The 22,402-nt window shown below is 42.8% G+C and overlaps 1 protein-coding gene and 1 non-coding gene across 3 annotated transcripts in view; one reads left to right on the top strand and one right to left on the bottom strand.

Annotated features, from left to right (window-relative positions):
• Window positions 1-20,557, top strand: part of RFT1 (RFT1 homolog) — a 40,764-nt gene extending 20,207 nt beyond the window's left edge. For both annotated transcript variants that reach the window (XM_038772757.1, XM_038772758.1), the window contains 5 exons: window positions 1,034-1,164; window positions 4,958-5,102; window positions 15,038-15,143; window positions 19,152-19,401; window positions 19,786-20,557. In XM_038772757.1, coding sequence (XP_038628685.1) covers window positions 1,034-1,164; window positions 4,958-5,102; window positions 15,038-15,143; window positions 19,152-19,401; window positions 19,786-19,950 — 797 coding nt within the window. In that variant the 3' untranslated portion in view covers window positions 19,951-20,557. The remainder of the gene's footprint in view (window positions 1-1,033; window positions 1,165-4,957; window positions 5,103-15,037; window positions 15,144-19,151; window positions 19,402-19,785) is intronic.
• LOC119920247 lies at window positions 6,032-6,169 on the bottom strand. The gene has a single exon (XR_005448006.1). It is a non-coding gene; the product is annotated as a small nucleolar RNA SNORA7 (small nucleolar RNA).
• Window positions 20,558-22,402: the final 1,845 nt, after the last annotated feature.

Here is a 22,402-nt window from a genome sequence, read left to right as displayed (position 1 = left end):
ACCAAGTGAATTAATATGTTAATAGGTCTTTGTGAATCTAGTTTTGGTATACCTTCAGCAGAAATGAAATTTAAACTGCATCATCAGTACTGGTGAGCACTTGGTGGACATACAAAAAAAATATGATGCAATCCTTGTCTTCAAGGAGCTTACAGTAATGGGGAAGTTTAGCTGATAACAAGTGACAAATACGCAATACTTCAGAGGATGAAAATAGGTGTAAATAATAAAGACAAGTAGAGTCTGCTGTGTGACCTTGGGTAAGTCACTTAACTTCTCTGTACCTCAGTTATCTAGTATGTAAAATGAGGATTAAGACTGGAAGCCCCACTTGGGACAGGGACTGAGTCCTACCCGATTATCTCGTATCTACTCCAGCTCTTAGTACAGTGCCTGGCACATAGTAAGCACTTAAAACAAATGCGATAAAAACACAACCCCCCCAAAAAAATCACAAATAGGCAAATAGATCAAAGTAGAAGAGTGTTGAGGTGATTAAGGGATGAGAACGCTGGGAAGGGTGAGGGTAATCAGGGAATTGGGATCTTTCCTTAAGTATTTCTGAGCCAACGGCAGGACAACTTGTGTTCCTTAGACCTGTCCGTTTTTTCCTGATCCCTCTTTCCCTCCTTTCCCTTCAGTGCTGCACTCCCTCCCACACTCTACCCACTTCATTACTCTCTGTCCTTTTTTAACCCCGTCTCTCATTTTTTCCACAACCGAAGCAACTTCTCTGAAGTTGAGCCTCAGCCAAATCACAAATCTGAACTACCTGCACAAGATCTACCACATTGTCACTACTCAGTGAAAAATGGCCTCAATTATTCTGGCCTCATTATGGCCTCAATTATACCTCACAAACACCTTAGTCAAATTCATATACAACATAAATATATAACTAGAGACTCATCCACCACAAATATATTGAAAAAAAATAAAATTTCTGATGCAATTTTACAGAACCTTCATGCAAAGCTTATAACAAGATAAGAATTGAATATAATTGTGCAATGTTCTTTTTCTTTTTGAATAGGCATGTATGACATAGTGAATAACTTGGGTTCACTTGTGGCCAGGTTGATTTTTCTGCCCATTGAGGAGAGTTTTTACATTTTCTTTGCTAAGGTGCTCGAGAGGGGAAAACATGTAAAGCTTCAGAAACAGGTAAGCTTGACCTGCATATTTGTCGTGGCCCAAGTTGCATTTGAGCCGAACAGAAAATTATGTAAATGGGAATGATTCCTTACATATACTTGAGCAAATTTTCTCTCCAGGATTTAGTACAAAATGAGAGCAGTCACGTACCTTGTAGAGCCATAGTCACAAAGCAGATCTGAGGGTACTGCTCATGTTTTTGAAAAGATGAAATTTGGGGGGAGTCAAAGTCTGAAGAACCTACCTGCAATACGTACTAAATATAAAGTATGTGAAAGAGTGAGAGCGTAAATACAAATGCTTATCATCAATGTTATTTATTGAGTGCTATGTGCAGAGCACTGTGCTAAGCACTTGGGGGAGCACCATACAACAGAGTACACAACAAAAAGTAAGCAAGTAAGTAAACTACATATATATATAGAGAGAGAGAATGTGTGTGTCGGGGGGTGTGTGGATGTTTGTGCATGCTAAGGTGGTTGAAGGGGTGGCATGACCAGAAGGAGGCAGGGAAGATCACCTTTTAGGAGGGTTTTGAAGGAGAGGAAGGTCATGGTCTGGCAAAGCAGTGGGAGGAGGGGATTCCAGGTGGGAGAAAAGATTTGAGCAATTAGTTGAAGGTGGGAGAATTGCAAGCAAGGCAGTTAGGAGATTTTCCTGGGTGGACAGCTCGATTATTTACTTGGGAAATTGAAGGTAAAAGTTGAGTCTCAAATTACCGACTAGTTGAGTTTATTTTGGTAGAATTGGTCGAGGTGTAGAGTTGAGAGTTATGAGTTGTGTAGAGTTGGGCGAGGGGTGTGCTGTAGAAACTTGAAGAATTTAAGGGGTTCCTAACTAAAACTTCTAAAGATTTCTGTATGCTATTTAAAGAAAAAGTCTTCACTCTGACACAGTTTTAAGAGTATTTGACTTAACCGGAGAATTGACCTTCAAATTGTCCACACTGGCCTTTATTCTGAATCAATCTGTCAGTGGTATTTATTAAGTGCTTACTGGGTTCAGAGCACTATACTAAGGGCCTACTTGTCCTTGTTCCTCTCCCACTCCCAACTGAATCCTCACACTTCACTCCTCGCAAGCTACCCTACTTTCTGTGCCTCGTTATCATCACTCATCAGCAATGTCTTGTTCGCCCCCTCTCTTCTACGTGGATCTCCCTCCCTCTTCACATCTGGCAGACTATTGCTCTTTTCATCTTCCAGACCTTTCTGAAATCACACCTCCTCCAGGAGACCTTCCCTGATTAATTTTCCCTGGTTTAAACACTCGCTCCCTCGCTTCTTTCCTCCTTGACTGCCATCTTCAACCATTCACTTTCCAACAGCTTCTTCCCCACCACTTTAAAAAATGCTTACACATGCACTATCTTAAAAAAACCTCCCCTGACTCCACAGTTCCCTCCAGTTATTGCCCCACCTCCCTCTTACATTCCTCTCCCAACTTTTTGAGAGCGTTGTTTGCAAGCACTTAGTGCAGTGCTTTGCACACAGTAAGTGCCCAATAAATACAGTTGAACACCTACTGTCTCCACTTCCTCTCCTCCAACTCTGTCCTTGAACTTCTCCAACCTGGCTTCTACCCCCCTTCACGCCACAGAAACAGCCCCCTTGAAGGTAACCAGTGACCTTCTCCTTGCTAATTCTGACGACCTGTACTCTATCCTAATTCTCCTAGACCTCTCAGCTGCCTTCAACACTGTAGAACACCCCCTTCTCCTCGAAACATTATCCAACCTTGGCTTCACCGACACTGTCCTCTCTTGGTTCTCCTCCTCTTTCTCTGACTGCTCCTTCCCAGTCTCTTCTGCAGGCTCCTCTTCTGCCTCCCACCCTCAAACCATGGGGATCCCTCAAGGCTCAGTTCTAGGTCCCCTTCTATTCTCCATCTACATCCACTCCCTTGGAGAACTGACTCACTCTCATGGCTTTAGCTACCATCTCCATGCTGATGATTTCCAAATCTCCATCTCTAGCCCCAACCTCTCTCCTTCTCTGAGTCTCACCTCTCTTCCTGTCTCCATGACCTCTCTGCTTGGATATCCCTCCGACACTTCAAACTTAAAATGTCCAAAACAACTCCTTATCTTCCCACCTAAACCTTGTCTTCCCCCTGTCTTTCCTATCACTGTAGAAAGCATCATTATCCTCCCTGTCTCACAAACCCATAACCCTGGCATCGTCTTTGACTCATCTCTTTCATTCAACCCATGTATTCAGTATATGACCAAATCCTGTCAGTTCTATCTTAGTAATAATAATGATGGTGTTTGTTAAGCGCTTACTATGTGCCAAGTTCTGTTCTAAGCAGGTAAGCAGTTTGTCCCATGTGGGGCTCACAGTCTTAATCCCCATTTTACAGATGGGGAACTGAGGCCCAGAAAAGTTGAGTGGCTTACCTAAGGTCACACAGCAGACAAGTGGCGGAGGCGGGATTAGAACCCACTACCTCTGACTCCCAAGCCCAGGCACTTTCCACTAAGCCACGCTGCTCCTCTATCTTCATGTTACTATAATCTGCCGTTTCCTCTCCATCCAAACTGCTACCATGCTGTCCCTCTAGACTGAAAGCTTATTATGGGCAGGGAATATGTCGGTTTATTGTTATATTATACTCTCCCAAGCACTCCTTAAATACAGTTTAAGGATGAATGAGTGTTCGAAGTACTTATCTTATCCTGCCTTGACTACTGCATCTGCTTCCTTGCTGACCTCCCTGCCTCCTCTCCTTCCCGGATCCAGTCCGTACTTCTCTCTGCTGCATGGATCATTTTTCTACAAAAAAAATTTCAGTCCATGCCTCCCCACTCCTCAAAAACTGCAAATGATTGTTGATCCACCTCTGCATCAAAGAGAAACTCCTTACCATTGGCTTTAAAACACTCAATCAACTCACCCGCTCCTAAGTGACCTTATGTCACTGATCTCTTATTAAAGCCCAGCGCACACACTTTGCTCTTCTAGTGCCAGCTTGCTCACTGTTCCCTGATCTCATGTATATTGCCTTTCCCACGTCCTCCCCGGTAGCCTGCAACTCCCTCCCCCTCCACATATGCCATACCACCACTCTCCCTGCCTCCAAAGCCTTATTAAGGTCACATCTCCTCCAAGAGGCCTTCCTCAATTAAGCCCTCTTCTCCCCACTTCCCTTTCCCTTCTGTGTTATCTGTGCGCTTAGATCTGTGACATTTGGGCATTTGATATCCCCCCGACCCTCAACCCCACAGCATTTATGTACGTATTTTTAAATTATACCTTGTAAATTATTTATATTAATGTCTGTCTCCCTCTCTAGACTGTAAGCTCGTAGTGGGCAGTGAACGCCTGCTCTGCACATAGCGCTCAGCAAATACCATTGATGATGATGATGCTAATCTCTCATCTCTTCACGCGCTTTCATTCCTTCATTCATTCAATCGTATTTATTGAGCGCTTACTGTGTGCAGAGCTCTGTACTAGCACTACCACACCACCTAGGCATTTAAACTCTGCTTCTTCCCCCTGCCTGTAAATTATTTTAATATCTATCTCCCCCATTAGATGGTAAACTCCTTGAGGGCAAGGATCACAAGGGCAAACACTTGGTACCATGCTCTGCACAGAGTAAGTACTCAGTAGATAGGATCGAATGATTGATACAAAGCTTGTTTCCTACATTTGACATCTGTAAATGAACAAAAGAGCAGGTTCGTTACAGAAGCCGATGTTCAGCAGCCGTAGGGAAAACATGGAAACTTTTTAAGGTTTACAAATGGAGAATTATGTAGATTATGATCTCAACTTTAATTTCCTTCTACCTCTAGGAAGATATTGCTGTGGCAGCCACTGTTTTAGAGTTGCTGCTGAAGCTGGCACTCCTGATTGGCCTGATCATTACTGTTTTTGGTTATGCCTATTCTCAGCTGGCTTTGGATATTTATGGAGGGCCCATGCTCAGTTCTGGATCAGGTATGTCAATTGGTTTAGCCCGATTTGTAATTCTCTCTGGCGGGGGAGAGGTATTCAGACACTCTGTGCATAAGCATAATGGCAATAGCTTGGATTTGTTTATTGTATTCTTTATGTTTCCAATAACAATAATAATAATAATTATGGTATTTGTTAAGCGCTTACTATGTGCCAGACACGCATATCAATATCTCATTTTAGCCTCACAAAGGATATATGAGGAAGGGAGAGGTAGGTATTTTTTGCCTATTTTACAGCAGCTGAGGGACTGAGGCAGAGAGAGGTTAAGTGACTTGCCCTATTAAGTGCTTAGTACAGTGCTGTGCACACAGTAAGTGCTCAATAAATATGATTGAATGAATGAATGAATGAATGAATCCCAGTAGGCATGGGGCAGAACCTGGACTAGAACCCCGGATTTCTGAGCCACAGGATTCCTCGAGTGCTTTCCATTATCAGCCAATCAACAGGATTTAGTGAATGCTTGCACTGTGCAGAGCATGTACTGAGCTCCTGAGAGAATAAAATAGAGGTAGTAGATGTGATCCTTGCCAGCAAAGAGTTTACAGTCTAGCAATGGGAAGCAGCATGGCATAGTGGATAGAGCACAGGCCTGGGAGTCAAAAGGTCATGGGTTCTAATCCTGTCTCTGCCACTTGTCTGCTGTGTGGCCTTGGGCAAGTCACTTCACTTATCTGTGCCTCACTTGTCTTATGCTGTCGAGTCATCTCTGACCCATAGTGACACCATGGACACATCTCTCCCAGAACGTCCCACCTCCATACGCGGTCATTCTGATAATGTATCCAAAGAGTTTTCTTGGTAAAAATACAGCAGTGGTTTACCATTGCCTCTTTCCGTGCAGTAAACTTGAGTCTCTGCCCTCAACTCTCTCCCATCCTGCTGCTGCCCAGCTTGGGAGAGTTTTGACTTGTAGCAGATTGCCTTCCATTCGCTAGCCACTGCCCAAGCTAGGAGTGGAATGGGTATGCCGCTGCTTGACTCTCCCTCCCAGTGTCAAGACTGGTAGAGTACTGGAAACTCTCCAGGTGTGACCCTGAGAGGGAGTGCCTCATTTATACCATCTGTAAAATAGGGATTAAGACTGTGAGCCCTATGTGGGACAGGGACTATGTCCAACCCGATTTGCCTTTGTCCACCACAGTGCTTAGTAGAGTGCCTGGCACATAGTAAGCACTTAACAAATACCATAATTATCATCATCATCATTATTTACTAAACCATACCATGGTCCTCTACAGCTGGGTTATTTGGTCAACAAAGAGAAAAATAACATATAACTAGTTGGATTATGCACGTTAGTGACCTTCATCCGTGCAGAGAATACTTAGTCCTTTCAAGGTTGAGGTTGTCGATTGGTAAAGGCTGGTGGCACAGCATTGATTTCCCAGCACATTGATTTCCCTTTGAATAGGTTGGCATCTTTCTGCGCAGCTGTTCATTTTGCTGTTCTGGATCTAAAATGTTTCTCGACTAGTTCCCTTCGGAACAGCAAAGGAAGGCTGAGCCTGGCTTTTCAGCAGTGCTAATGAGTTTCCACTTGATGCCAAACACATGTGAAGATAATAATTGCCACATAAATCTAATGGTATAACCTTATAAAATATCCTAAAGGATAATCCAAAGCAATTTGCAAAGAATAAAAGAGAGCCTTGCAAATAAAATGGAATATTCAAATGAGAATAGGATTGTGAAAGAGAATTATGGAATATGATTGCTTTTGAACATTTGTACACTTAATTCCTCATAGTACTAGCTTTCCATTACTGACCCAACAATTTAGGAGGGTAATCTCTCATCCCTTCAAAATATCACCAGACAACAGTTTCATCTTCAACCTGGGAATCCATTTGCAGTTTTTCTTCTTCAGTTCAGCCAAAATGAGATTAATCTTTCCAGCCACATAGGTTGGAAAGAGTACTCTTTAATATGTTCTTAAAGGGCAATGTGTTTTTGACTGGTTATTACTACAGTGCAGCCAGGCCTTTTGGGGTTGGGAGAGGGAGGATGATGTGCTTAAAAAGGAGCAAAGGTAATTGTTTGGAGAAACAACCACTGTGAAGCTTATGAAATAGTTGCGGTCCATTTTCCTTATTTTGTGGTGAGGAAAAGTATACAAAGATCCCATTGTAATTATGATTCCCAAATCTACCTCTCCAGCCCAGAACTCTCTCCTCTATAGTCTCGTATTTCTTCCTGCCTTCTTACTCGTATGCCCTGCTGACACTTCTAATTTAACATGTCCAAAACAGAACTCCTCATCTTCCCACCCAAAACCTGTCCTCCCCCAGGTTTCCTATCACTGTAGACAATGCCACCATCCTCCCTGTCTTCCAAGCCCATAACCTCAGCATTATCCTCAGCTCATCTCTCTCATTCAACTCACCTATTCAATCTGTCACCAAATTCTGTCAGTTCTACCTTCTCAACAATGCTAAAATCTACCCTTTCCTCTCCATCCAAACTGCTACTGTGCTGATCAAAGCATTTTTCATATCCTGCCTTGATTGCTGCATCAGCCTCCTTGCTGACCTCTTTGCCTCCTGTCTCTCCCCACTTCAGTCCATACTTCACTCTGCTGCCTGGATCATTTTTCTAAAAAAAAGTTCAGTCCACATCTCCCCACTCCTCAAGAACCTCCATATCAAGGAGAAACTCCTTACCATTTAAAGCACTCAATCAGCTTGCCTCCTTCTATCTTACCTCACTGATTTCCTACTACAGCTCGGTCCATATGTTTTGCTCCAACGCCCACCTGCTCACTGAATCTAGATCTCATCTATCACACCATTGACCCCTTGCCCACATCTTTCCTCTAGCCTGGAATTCTCTCTCACTTCAAATCCAACAGACTGTCACTCTCCCCACCTTGAAAGCCTTATTAAAATCACATTTCCTCCAAGAGGCTTTCCTCAACTAAGCCCTCTTTTCCCCTTTATTTTTAATTTATTTTTATAGTATTTGTTAAGGGCCTCAGTGCTTAGTACAGTCCCTGGCACATAATAATCTCTTAACAAGTAAGTGCTTAGTACAGTGCTCTGCACACAGTAAGCACTCAGTAAATGTGATTGAATGAATGAACAAGTACCATAATTATGATTATTATTATATGTCAAGAACTGTTTTAAGCACTTGGTTAGGTACAAGTTAATGAGGTTGGACACAGTCCCTGTCCCACATGGGGTTCACAATCTAAGTAGGAGGGAGAACAGGTATCCCCATTTTACAGTTGAGGAAACTGAGGCACAGAGAAGTTAAGCGACTTGCCTGAGATCACACAGCAAGCAGTGGCTGAGTTGGAATAATAATAATAACAACAACAATAATAATTGTTAAGTGCTTATTATGTGTCAAACACTGTTCTAAGCACTGGGGTAGATACCAGCTAATCAAGTTGGACATAGTCCGTGTCCCACATGGGGCTCACAGTCTTAATCCCCATTTTACAGATGAGGTAACTGAAGCAGAGAAGTTAAGTGACTTGCCCAAGGTCACACAGCAGACAAGTGGCGGGGCTGGGATTAAAACCCAGGTTCTTCTGACTCCCAGCCCATGGTCTTTCCACTAGGCCATGCTGCTTCCCTTTTGCATCACCTAAGCATTTAGATCTGTACCCTGTAAGTACTTGATATTCACCCCACCTTCAGCCCCACAGCCCATATATCCATACCATTATGTGTTATAATATTTGCTTCCCCCCTAGATTGTAAACTCTCTTTGAGCAGGGGTGTGTTTATCAACTCTGTAGTATGGTAGTCTCCCAAGCTTCGTACAATGTAGTCTTTGTAGACTGCTCTGCACACAGTAAGCGCTCAATAAATACCATTGATTGTGATGTGCCAGAGACTTCGTTATGAAGCCATTACAAAGTTTTAGGTTCTGAAATTGGGTGCTCACCTATTTTTCTGCAATTCTGCCTGGGATTGCATAGAGCAAAGCTATTTTCATGCAAGTCAAATCCCATGGCATTGCTATAGTGGAAAGTGAATGCTCTATTTTAATGTCAAACTAATGAAATTTCCAAAACTTAATTACAAAAAAGAAGCAAGAAATCTGGAGTAGTAATGAAGTATCAAGTACTTGTATGACATACTGGCAAATTAAAAAAAAATGCTGTGAAACAGCTTTGCCTAGCAAGAAAAGGTCAGTGCTTAGAAGACTATGAAAAATCCCAGTTTGTAGACTCAGTTGGTTCCATGAAGATAGGATGGTAAGCAAAAGACGGCTTAATGAAGTATAGTTTCCCGTAAAAAATTATGTGAAACACAATAATGTTTTTTGAGGATTCAAAAACTGGACCAAAGCACTGTAAATATATTAGAAAGTGGTCAAACCCACAGTGAAATATAGTTAGCACTGTTTATCAGCTTATATGATCGAATAGCAATATAAATATGTACCAATAATAGAAGTGTGTGAATTTAACAAGTAAATGTTAATGCATATTTCCATAAAAAAGCCACAGTTCTCCTCTCTGTTCGTCCTGTCAAACTAAAAACTTTACATATGTCCAATTTATGCTCACCTGAGTCCTGACCCTTCCGTACCTTTGATTTAACTGTGAGAATTAAGATCTCACGTTGCTTTTCCCCTCCACTGACGACAGTAGCATTAGTAACAGGCCTCGAGGCGTAACTCCACTGCAAAACACAGCAATTGTCTTTTGGCTGTGCAGTGGGCCAGTATATTCCTAGCACACAGAATGCATCTTGGCTGCTCAGAGCCCTATCCCAGCGCGAGAGAGCACTGTAAGATATCCCAACATTAAAACTCAGTAGCGCCATCATGAAAAAGAGAAGAGTGTTATAACTGGGGGTGGCTATACTCATGTAATGGTATAAGTCTAAGTACCCTGATTTAATTGCAAGGTTATTCATTAGGGATTTTGGACCTAATGAACCTTCACAAAAAGGTACTTTATGGAGGTAGAACAGACAGTACCTTAGAAAATTTGCTCTTGTTTCTGAAGTTCCTCATATTCTTCAGCTTGCAGGATGATTGACTTCATGCCTACAGAATGCTAATGAGGGAAGCAGCACGGTCTTAAGAAGCAGCATGGCCTAGTGGAAAGAGCACGGGCCTGGGAGTCAGAGGACCTGGATTCTAATCTTATCTCTGCCAGTTGCTTTCTGTGTGACCTTGGGCAAGTCACTTAACTTCTCTGGGCCTTAGTTTCCTCAACTGTAAAGTGGGGATTAAATCCTACTCCTTTCTACGTAGACTGTGATCCGCAAGTGGGACAGGGATAATGTCCAACCTGATTAACTCTTCTGTACCCCAGCACTTAGAGCAGTACTTGACACATAGTAAATGCTTTATGAATATAATAATAATAATAATAATAGTAAAGGGAAGAGGATCAGCGAATGTCTATGTTGGGTCTCTCAACTCTGATATTCACCTCATATCTCTACAGATGAGTGGAAGCTTTCACACATCAGGAAACGGTTGCTTTAGAAACTGATTTTAAAGCAACCAAAAATCATATGTCCACTGTCTGTGTGTCTGGCCCAATTAGTCCCCAGGTTCACTTCCTATTGCTACACTGTTTTGGGTTGCAGTTTAAATAAAAAGAATGAAGACAAATTTTGAATATGTAAAATATGAACTAACACTCTCCAGTAATCCTCAACACTCATGAACAGTTTATGTTTATATGATTCTGTCATATAGCTTTTATTTCTTTGTATATGTGTCATTTGCATTTATATCCCTGTAACTTGTGTGGGCTTTTGAGTTTGTGACCACACCCCGACTGGTTTAAGTTTTTCTGTCTCTGATTTTGAATCCTGATTTTGCGCAACGCCTCATCTCTCATCATCTTCTGAAACGGCACTTTTGAAGATGGTGATAGAGGCATATCCCTTTAGGCCGTAAGCTCTTTCATTCATTCATTCAATCATATTTATTGAGCGCTTACTGTGTGCAGAGCACTGTAGCGCTTGGAAAGTCCAAGTTGGCAACATATAGAGACGGTCCCTACCCAACAGTGGGCTCACAGTCTAGAAGGGGGAGACAGAGAACAAAACAAAACATATTAACAAAATAAAATAAATAGAATAAATATGTACAAATAAAATAGAGTAAGAACTATGTACAAACATATATACATATATACAGGTGCTGTGGGGAGGGGAAGGAGGTAAGGTGGGGGGAGTGGGGAGGGGGAGGAGGGGGCCAGAGATTGTGTTTACCAACTCTGTTGGATTGTACTGTCCCAAGCACTTAGTACAGTGTTCTGCACACAGTAAGCAGTCTTAAATTATTATGGTATTTGCTAAGTGCTTACTATGTGACAAGCACTGTTCTGAGCACTGGGGTGGATAAAAGATAACAGGTCTGATACGAATATCTTGTATGTACCCCAGTGCTTAGAACAGTGCCTGGCACATAGTAAGTGCTTAACAATTACCACAATTATTATTGTTAAGTTGGACACCGTCCCTGTCCCCAACGGGGCTCCCAGTCTAAACAGGAGGAAGTAGGATTTAATCCCCATTTTACAGTTGAGGAAACTGAGGCACAGAGAAGTTAAGTGACTTGCCCAACGTCAAACAGTAAGCAGTTGGCAGAGCCAGAATTAGAACTCAGGTCCTCTGACTCCCAGGTCCATGCTCTTTCCACTAGGCCATGCTGCATCTCTGCATAAATATTAGTGATTGTTTGATCTCAGGTTAACACCACCCTATGATATGTGCAAGCCAGGGATAGTCCACACAGGATTGGTTAACCTTGACCCCAAAGTTACTTACGATCATTGCTGGTACATCAACTCCTTCCCCTCCTCCTCCTTCCTCTGGGCCACCCCTGTTCTGAGGAGATTTCCTCAGACAGAGAGCGGTGAGAAGGAGGCCACTTGGGGAAAGGAGGTAGGGCCAGGACCCAAGCATTCAGCCATCAGGAGGGACCCAGCTGAGAGACACCAATAACACATTTTCCTGGTCCAGTTCAACTGGTGCTAGCTTGTTGGTTGAGCAGATCACCCCACTCATCACTTGTTTTAGCTCCCCAAAAAAATACTTGGGGGGAGGAGGCGGGCTGGAGAGGTGGCTGAAGAGGACACTTAAGGTGCAGGGTGGTTATCGTCAGGTAAGCTTCTAGGAATAGGGGAGGATAAGGGGATGAAGGGCAGAGAGGGATTTACAGTGTAATTGTTGCCTACCTGTAGGGCTTAAGGCTGATATGTCGGGGCAGGTTCTGGAATGGAACCTAAATAACTGCATGAAAGTCTATGGAAAACTGAACCCCATGATCCAACCTTCATGGCATAACCACAGTTTTAAGGAACTTGGCTGGGCAGTATCCAGGGGTATGCCTGAGCGTAGGCTACTGTGTAGTAACCAGTATGCATCTTTTTCTCGAAAGTCACCTTCTAACCAATCGCCTCATTCTTCTGAGGAAGCACCACCTCTACTCCCATTCAAGAAGCCCAAAACCTCTCTGGATCGAGCCCCACATTCAGGCTGTCACAAAAATCCTGTTGCCGCATCCTCTACAATGTCTCCAGAATCCATATTGCTGTCTGTCTCCCCCCTCTAGACTGAGAGCTCATTGTGGGCGTGGAATGCATCTGTTTATTGTTACGTTGTACTCTCCCAAGCGCTCAGTGCAGTGCTCCACACACAGTAAGTGCTCAATAAATAAGACAGAATGAAAGAATCTCTTCCCCTCCATTTGCAAGGAGAATCTAGACACCCATCCAAATTCCTTTGTCAAGACTCTAGTTTCATATCTGGACTTCTCACTTACCTCCTCACCTCCACTTGCTTCTCATTCGTCAGCCAAGATACCACTGCCAGATTCATCTTTCTCAGATTCCATTATACCATCGCCTTCTGAAGACTTCATCTTGTCTTCCACAGCTCCCTCGTCGAGAAGCATTCCCAGTCAAGACGTAGGCCAAGCTCCTCGTCTTTCCATATCCTCGGGCAGCTATCTGAGCCACTGATGCTGATGGAGGAAGTAGTAGTAATAATATTAAGGGCTTACTGTGTGCAGAGCACAGAATTAAGCACTGGGAAATAATACATGAATGGAAATTAGACAAGGGCCCGGGCCCTCAAGGGGCTCATAAACCAAGACAAATACATGGAATAAAAACAAGTAGTAGGGTCATAGGAGCAGAATTTTGGGTCATTTTTTTTTCAAATGGTACTTGTTAAGCGCTTACTTTGTACCAGGCATCGTACTAAGCTCTGGGGTAGGTACGGGCTAAACTGGTTGAACGCAGTCTCTGTCCCACATGGGGCTCCCAGTCTTTATCTTCATTTTACAGATGAGGTCTCTGAGGCCCAGAGAAATGAAGCAACTTGCCCAAGGTCACACAGCAGACAAGTGGCGGAGCTGGGATTAGAATCCCTTGCTTTTTCCACTCGGCCACGCTTCTTCATTGTGGCTCAGAGCCCAGTGTCGATCACAGCCAGTGACCACCACACACAACATTCCCAAGGTTCTAGGTTTGAGGTGGGCCCGTGCTATGGCTGCTTTTTATTTGGTGGTATTTATTGAGTGCGTACTGTGTGCAGAGCACTGTACTAAGTGCTTAGGAGAGTACAATGCACGAAGAAACAGACACATTCCCTGTTCATAATGAGCTCACAGTCTAGAGGGGGAGAAGGTGCCTCTGTGATGATAGTCCTCCTACACATCCTCCCTCATGGCTAGGAGTTGCTCCACATAACTTCCTTAACTTCCCTTCCAGGAACTCACCATGGACCTTTCTTCCAGGAATTGATTCAAACCGCTTTTCCCTGACTGATGTTTCTGGCAACCTCCTGAGAATAGAGCAACAGATTTGTTGGTCTTCACTTTATAGTTGTTTGATCTCCATAAAACCTTAGGTGTCCTCCTGGGATGTTATTCAGGGTATTACATGACCTTCAGGATTAAGTAGCTTTCATAAACAGTAAATGAGTTCCAGATTCTTCAGTTAAAAATACTATATTTAAATTCCATTTTGAAAAATGTTCCCATTCCCATGTTTGCTAGGTTGCGGCAGCTTGTTATTTGGCTAATGGGTTTGCTCTATTTCTTTGCTTAAAAAAATAAGAAATGGAGAATCAGGTCTCAATTCTTTTTTTTTCCCCCTCATCAGTGGTGTGTTTCTGTTTGTGACTGTTTTCTCTGACAGCTTCTGATTGCTGACATTTTCCCTTTTTCTTCACATCTTTCCAGGATCTCTTCAATTAATCTGCTCTTGACATTCTAGGCTATTATTTCTGTAGAGGGCTAGAACTAATAAGCCTTCTCATGTTTATTAAAAAGAAGAAAATCTCTCTTAAAAATTGTCCATCTTCAAGCTAAAGATCTGAACCAGTCAGATATGCCCTGCTGAGAGCTCACCTCCTCCAGGAGGCCTTCCCAGACTGAGCCCCTTCCTTCCTCTCCCCCTCGTCCCCCTCTCCATCCCCCCATCTTACCTCCTTCCCTTCCCCACAGCACCTGTATATATGTATATATGGTTGTACATATTTATTACTCTATTTATTTATTTATTTATTTCACTTGTACATTTCTATCCTATTTATTTTATTTTGTTGGTATGTTTGGTTCTGTTCTCTGTCTCCCCCTTTTAGACTGTGAGCCCACTGTTGGGTAGGGACTGTCTCTATGTGTTGCCAATTTGTACTTCCCAAGCGCTTAGTACAGTGCTCTGCACATAGTAAGCACTCAATAACTACGATTGATTGATTGATTGATATGCTCTTTTGCTTTTTGCTGCTAATTTGCTCGGTGCGGTGTTCTAAGTAGGCTCTAGATTTGAGGAAGAAAGCCATTGTAAGGACGATACCGGGAGAAGAGATATCAAAGTGCAGTTTCTTTCTGAATCCAAGTGAAGATGAGCAATAGATAGGTGTTAACAAAATGCAAATCTTGATCATGTCATTCCTGATTTGTTTATTTTTCACATACAGGTCCTACTCTCTTGCGTTGCTATTGTTTATATGTCCTCCTGCTTGCTGTGAATGGAGTAACCGAATGTTTTACATTTGCTTCTATGAGCAAAGAAGATGTGGACAGGTAAATAATTCAGGAAAAGTAAATTTAGTTCTGGACCTTGATAAAACTGATTGATGTATTTAACAAGTCTCAAATCTCAGAGTATTAGTCTGTTTAGATATGGGTCTTTTAGATACTGTTTTAATGATTCATGTAGTGGCTTCTTTCAAAAATCCTCCAAACCCTGGATTGTCATGGTACTATTGGCAGGAAATGACCAAATAGATATTAATATCTTCTCTTATATTCTTTTAACTGTTGAATTTCTTTCAAGAGTCCTCCAAACCCCAGATTGACATGGTACTATTGGAAGGAAATGACCAAATAGATATTAATATCTTCTCTTGTATTCTTTTAACTGTTGAATTTCTTTCAAGAATCCTTCAAACCCCAGATTGACATGGTACTTACTATTGGCAGGAATTGCCAATAGTAGTTACTAATATCTTCTCTTATATTCTTTCAACTGTTGAATCTTCAGGAATTTATGCCAGCTTGCCTCCCACACTAGATTCATTCATTCAGTCGTACTTATTGAGCACTTACTATGTACAGAGCACTGTACTAAGCACTTGGGAAAGTTGTAAACCTTTGAGGGCAAGGTTCACATCTTATACTTCTGTGTACTCACTATAAGGCTCTGTGCATGCAGACACACATGCTGCTGCTGCTGATAGAGATGTAGAATTTAATAGATGTAGCTATAGAAATCTGGGCCTCAAGATGCTAAATAACTTGTTCGGGGTTAAAGAGAGTGTCAGTGGAGGAGAAGCTATGTAGAGACCACAGCCCCTCTTAACTCCATTCCTGAGATCTCCATTTGTTTCGTCTGGGGAGTTAAAAACCATCGCTGAAGGACGGACTCATTTGTATCCATTTTCTTAAAGGTCCCTTTTTTGCATATAATAAATTCAGCGTTATTGAGTTTATTTTTTGTTCTCAGTTATAGGGCAGTATGTGGGAGAGTCAGCTAAACACTAGGCTTATTAAAATGGAAAAGAAAAAAGAACCTGCAGCAAGAAAATAGCGTGGGAGAATGGACACCGGCTGATTGCTTTCCCTCCCTGTTCAGTTCCACCAGAATTCCAGTGCAGTGAACTCAAGGAGAACTACCTTTTAACTTGGGAGAAGTTCATTTAGCTAGACTTATTACGTCTGCGGTCCGTTTCCACCACAGTAGGGTGGGCAATTATTTTAGCCCACAGACCACGTAATATTGTTTCATAAACATCTGCAGGTCGGCCATGAGGGGAAGAGGAGGAGGAGGAGGGACTCAGACTGTGAAAGTGCAGCCATTCTCACTCATCAGTCTCCTTGTGACACTGAGCTGGCCACAGATACACTTAGTAACCTCCTCAGGCCACTGATCGGGGTGGCAACCTGCTGGGAAGTTCATCCCAGTGTCCTTCGGAGTGGCTGTGGGCAGAATCAGCTGGCTCAGAGCAGATCCAGCGTGGTCTAGGGGATAGAGCATGGGCCTGCAAGCCAGAAAGACCTGGATTCTAATCCCGGCTCCCCTACTTGTCTGTCGTGTGACTGTGGGCAAATAATAATGCTGGTATTTGTTAAGCACTTACTATGTGCAATGCACTGTTCTAAGCGCTGGCACTGTGCCTCAGTTTCCTCATCTGTAAAATGGGGATTCAAATATCTGTTCTCCTCCCTCCTTAGACTGTGAGCCTTGCCCCAACTGGGATAGGTACTGTGTCCAATCTGATTGTATTGTATCTATCTCAGTGCTCATTACAGTTCTCAGCACATAGTAGGTGCTTAACAAATACAGCTATTATTGTTAGTTGAGAGGATGTGAGCGAGAGAGAAAAAATCGATCAGGGAAAGCCTCCCGGAGGAGGTGAGATTTCAGACATATTTGGATATCGGTGAGCAGTGGTCTGGAGGATTTGAAGGGCTGGTGTGGGAAGGTGTTGCAGACAACAGGAAGAGCTTGAGGCGGGAGAGGTGAGGGTGAGGCACAGTAAGAAAATGAGATTGAGAAGAATGTATAGTAGGAGAAGAGTTGATGGGGAGAGGGAGAAAGTTGATGGAGTGCCTTAAAGCCAGTGCTTTGGAGTTTCTGCATGATGCAAGGAGGAATTGGTAATCTTTAAAGGTTTTTAAGGAGTGGAGAGGTTTGTGTAGAATGAGATTTTAGAAAGGTTGTTGCAGGCAGCGGTGTGAAGTTCAGATTGGAGAGGGATCAGGCTGGAAGCAGGGAGACCAGTGAAGAGACTGATACAATAACCAAACAAGTTCCTGGAACAATGTTGTGACTGATTTAAATGGAGATGAAGGGGTGGATTCTAAAAATGTAGTTGGAGGGAAAACAGACAAGACCTGGTGACAGACTGAACATAGGGGGCTTGAGAGAGATGGGGGTGCCAAGGATAAATAATAATAATGGCACTCTAGACTGTAAGCTCATTGTGGGCAAGGAATGTGTCTGTTTATCATTATATTGTGCTATCCCAAGCACTTAGTACAGTGCTGTACACACAGTAAGTGCTCAATAAATGCGATTGAATAAATGAATTATTTAATGCCAAAGTTGTGCTTTTGAGAGACCAGAAGGGTGGTGGTGTTGGCAGCTATAATTAGGAAAGTTAGGTGGGGGAGAGAATTTGGGAGGGAAAGTGAGGAGTCTAGTTTTTGTGATACTGAATTTCAGCTGTGAGAAAATATGAGCTTTTAGACACAGGGAGAGAGGATCCGGCTAGGGAGCCAGATTTAGGAGTCATCTGAATAGAGGTGGGAACCGAAACCCGGGAGTGGATGAGCTCCACAAGGGAGCGAGTATGAAATGAGAAGAGTAGAGGACCCAGCAAAGAGCCTTGATGGACACCCAGAGTTGGGGGTGGATGGCAAAAGAGAAGCCAGCCAAAGCAACTGAGAAATAATAATGATAATAATAATGCTGATTATAATATTTAAGCGCTTAATATGTGTCAAGCAGTGTACTGTAAATACAAGATACCCAGGCCAGACATAGTCCCTGTCTCACTTGGGGTTTGCAGTTTAAGGGAGAGAGAATAGGTACTTAAACCCCATTTTACAAATAAGGAAACTGAGGCACAGAGAAGTTCAGTGACTTGCACAAGGTCACATAGCAGGGAAGTGGTTGAGCTAGGATTAGAATCTGGGTCTTCTGATCCCAGGCTTTAAAATCTGGGTCTTCTGATCCCAGGCTGAAGCTCTTTTCACTGCTCTAGGGGTGGGAGGAAAACCAGGAGGAAACTACATTGCCCTGACTTGCTCCCTTCATTCATCACCCCCTCCCAGCTCCACAGCACTTACATACATAATTTGTAATTTATTTATTTATATTAATGTCTGTCTCCCACTCCTCTAAGAAGTAAGCTCATTGTGGGGAGGGAATGTGTCTTCTGAATTTGTACATTCAGTGTGGAAACTGGAGCCCATTGTTGTGATGGTTTGAAGGGAGCCCTGGGATTCTGCCTCAGCACGTTTATAACCACCACGAAAAAGAGACTTTAAATGGTGGCTTTTGTGACTCCCCCAGGCCTGGAAGTTAATCCTGGCTCCGCCACCTGTCTGCTGTGTGACCTTGGGCAAATCACTAGGTCATGGGTTCAAATCCCAGCTCTGCCAAATGTAAGCTGTGTGACTTTGGGCAAGTCACTTCACTTCTCTGTGCCTCAGTTCCCTCATCTGTAAAATGGGGATGAAGACTGTGAGCCCCCTGTGGGACAACCTGATCACCTTGTAACCTCCCCAGTGCTTAGAACAGTGCTTTGCACATAGTAAGCGCTTAATAAATGCCATCATTATTATTATTATTATTCTCTGGGCCTCGGTTCCCTCATCTGTAAAATGGGAATTAAGACTGTGAGCCCCACTTGGGACAGGGACTGTGTCCAACCTGATTAACTTGTATCTACCCCAGCGCTTAGAACGGTGCTTGACACATAGCCTACGCTTAACAAGTACCATAATTATTATTATAAGGTTGTGTTTCCTCCTCCGAAGGAGTGAACAGCCTAGATCATACATCAACTTCTCTTTTTACCTTAGGTACAACTTTGTCATGCTGGCTTTGTCCTTCACATTTTTATGCTTCTCCTACTTCCTGACCCACTGGCAGGGCAGCGTGGGCTTTATTTTTGCAAATTCCTTTAACATGGGAATTCGGATCACCCACAGCATTCACTACATCTACAGCTACTATAGAGAGAGCCCTCACAGGCCTTTGGCGGGCCTTCTCCTTTCGCCATGGCTGATCTTGGCCTATGTGATCAGCGGCGTCATGACGGCTACTTCGGAGGTAGGTCCTTTTGTTCGGTTTTTCTCCAGCCCCGTTTCTTTGGAATTACCTCCTCTGGGCTGTTCTCTTCCAGCTCTATCTTTCGGCCCCTCTCAGGGCGACCTTTGTCTTACTGGACTTTTCACTGCATTGAGGAAAGACTGTGTAGTGACAAGGCCAAGACAGTCCCCCATCTTTCCTGTTCTTTTCCCTGTAGGCTGATCTTTCAGCTACTTTGAGGACTTTGAAACTCACAGCTGATCGTGGCAAAAGTTGTGGAGTTTGTCATTGGGAGGGCCGAGATGGAAGCAGGAGACAGTGGCTGAGGCTGGGGCTCCGCTGTAGGGTTGAAGCTTGGCAGACTGAGCCATTCAGCACTGACAGTGTATTTTGTTTTCCTCGCAGGTATTTCTCTGCTGTAAGAGAGGCTGGCTGGCAAGGTTGCTGCATATCGCTGTGGGGGCTTTGTGCTTGGGAGCTATCCTCACAATGATATTCTTCAGGGAGACCAAACTGATTCATTTTGTTAGAACGCAGTTCCTGCCCAGATATACCAAGAGAAAGATATGAACAAGCCATTAATCAGTTCATATAAACACCTATTCACATATATTTATATATACTGGGAAGGTATGTGGTTTACATGCATATTTCCTGTTTAAAGGAAGATTAACAATGTTAAGAACCCAGTGGGGTTCCGATATACACAAATTAAAGGACTTTAAGCAACCAAGACTGAGGATCTGAAATATGTTGAGGAAAATGTTTGGTTTACACTTTGAAGTAATGAGACATTGGATTTTGAAACAAAGCCACCCAATTCTCATGTAGCAGAAGTAATTATTCCTTTATCATTTGGTCTAATCAATAATTTTTTCCTTTCCATTAATCCTTTCTGGCTTTGAAATACCTAGATTGTAAACCAACTACTGTACAGAAAACTCAGTACCTCTAGGATTAAAATAGTTGCATAGCCCACACAAAATGATGCCATTTTACCTGACTTTGGAAATTTTTGTAATTTATTTCCCTAAGAAGGAAGAACACACATGGTTATCAATCCAAAATATGAAGAAACAACAACCCCCCCAAAAAAGCCTTTACGTGGTGACTTTTGAGACAACTATCATTGTCACGTTTTAGCCTTTGGAGCAAAAACAGTAAGTTATTTACGAAATGACCGAAGAAATAATTTGGAAAAACACCATTTCAAGGTACTTGAATTTATCACAGCAAATAAGGAGAAACTGAAAAAAATAAAATGTATACAATAATAGTAACGGTGTTTGTTAAGTGCTTACTATGTGCCAAGCACTGTTCTAAGCACTAGGGTAGATACAAGGTAATCAGGTTGTCCCATTTGGGGCTCACAGTCTGCATCCCCGTTTTACAGATGAGGAAACTGAGGCACAGAGAAGTTAAGTGACTTGCCCAAAGTCACACAACTGATAAGTGGCGGAGCCGGGATTAGAACCCACGACCTCTGACTCCCAAGCCTGTGCTCTTTCCAGCATGGATCACAGGAAGTTGTGCAGGCAGAAAATACTAACAGGTTAGAGAAGAGTTTAGGTAAATTCAGGGCAGTGGCTCTCATAACAGTGTGTTAGGGGCCAAAATTAGGATTCTTAGATGAACAGAAGAACTTAGACTAACAAAGCACCAAACAAGGAAACCTCTGTTTTCTTCAAGTTCCCTGGATATCTGTTTTAACCCACACCTGACCAGTGTCTTGAAATTTTCTTCCTGTTCACCTGCCGAATCTTCCAAATTCTTTTTTAAAAATTGACCTTAATTATGAATCTAAGCTTTGAAAGGTTAGGAATAATCTGTGCTGTGTGTCCTGTGTCACTTGAGTACCCTACTTTTTAGTCAGTAATCATTTTCTCCTCTAACTGTAGTCATGTAAACAAGGTGCAAATCAAACTGTGTTAATTCCCTTATTTTAGAAAGTATAAAATCTTCTGAAAAAAAAATGAAATATTGCATTGATTTTAGTGAGGATAGTGGAGGTAGAGTAGAGAATCTTGAATTTAAGAATATGGTCCAGACAGCCTAGGATTACGTCTCCAACACAGGCAACAGGAGGCTTGGAGGAACCAGGTGATGGTTGCCTGCCTTGACATCTCTTCTTATGGTTAGGGATCTACCATCTGACATCTCCAACTTTTCCCTCTAGTAATCCATTAAGGTCCTCCTATCCATGAATATATCCAAACCCTTCTTGAACTTATTGATGTGTTCAGCCTGCACACCTTCCTGTACTAATGAATTCCACTTTTACAACCTGCCGCATGGTGTGTTTTTTTTTATTTGAACACACCACCTTCAAACTTGAGTGGGTGTTCCCCTTCACCACCCCCATCCAGATGATGTGAGATTTAGTGAACAGCAATTCCATATTTGCCCTATCCCCACCTTTGAGGGTTTGGAAATCTTGAATCATGTCCTCTCTCAGCCTTCCTTTTTCCAGACTGAAGAGTCTTCATCTTTTCCATCTCATAAGGAAGCTGCATCATCTCCCTATCATTTGGGTCGCCTCTTTCTCTATACCGTCTTCAGTTCTATTCAACCCTTCCTGGGGTGTGCCAACCCACAGTGCACACGGTAATCGAGGTGAAGCACTATGGTTTCAAAGATGAGTTCTTTACTTTGTTTTCTCTCCCTTTCCCAAAGATGGCTGGCATCTGGCTGGCCTCTTTTTTTTGCCTGCCGCTGTATGTTAAAGCAATAACTTTAGAGACCAGCCTATGACAACTGCAGCTATCTTGCCTGACTCATGGATGCCAGCTCAAAGCCCACTCTCATGTAGCTATACTTCGGATTACTTTTCCTTAGGTGCATTACCGTGCACTTGCTCAGACTGAAACTCATCTGCCATTTTTCAGCCCACTGGTTCCCCTTTATGATATCCTCCTGGAGTTTATCCCTCTCTGCGTGAGATATCACCACTCAGAATAACTTAGTGTCATCTTGGACATTTTACTGCACACTCCCTCTTCCAGATCACTTTTGAATTTGGTTA

This window comes from Tachyglossus aculeatus, chromosome X1, assembly GCF_015852505.1.
Source record: "Tachyglossus aculeatus isolate mTacAcu1 chromosome X1, mTacAcu1.pri, whole genome shotgun sequence".
Taxonomy (NCBI): Eukaryota; Metazoa; Chordata; class Mammalia; order Monotremata; family Tachyglossidae; genus Tachyglossus; species Tachyglossus aculeatus.
This window is presented reverse-complemented; position numbering and strand designations above follow the sequence as displayed.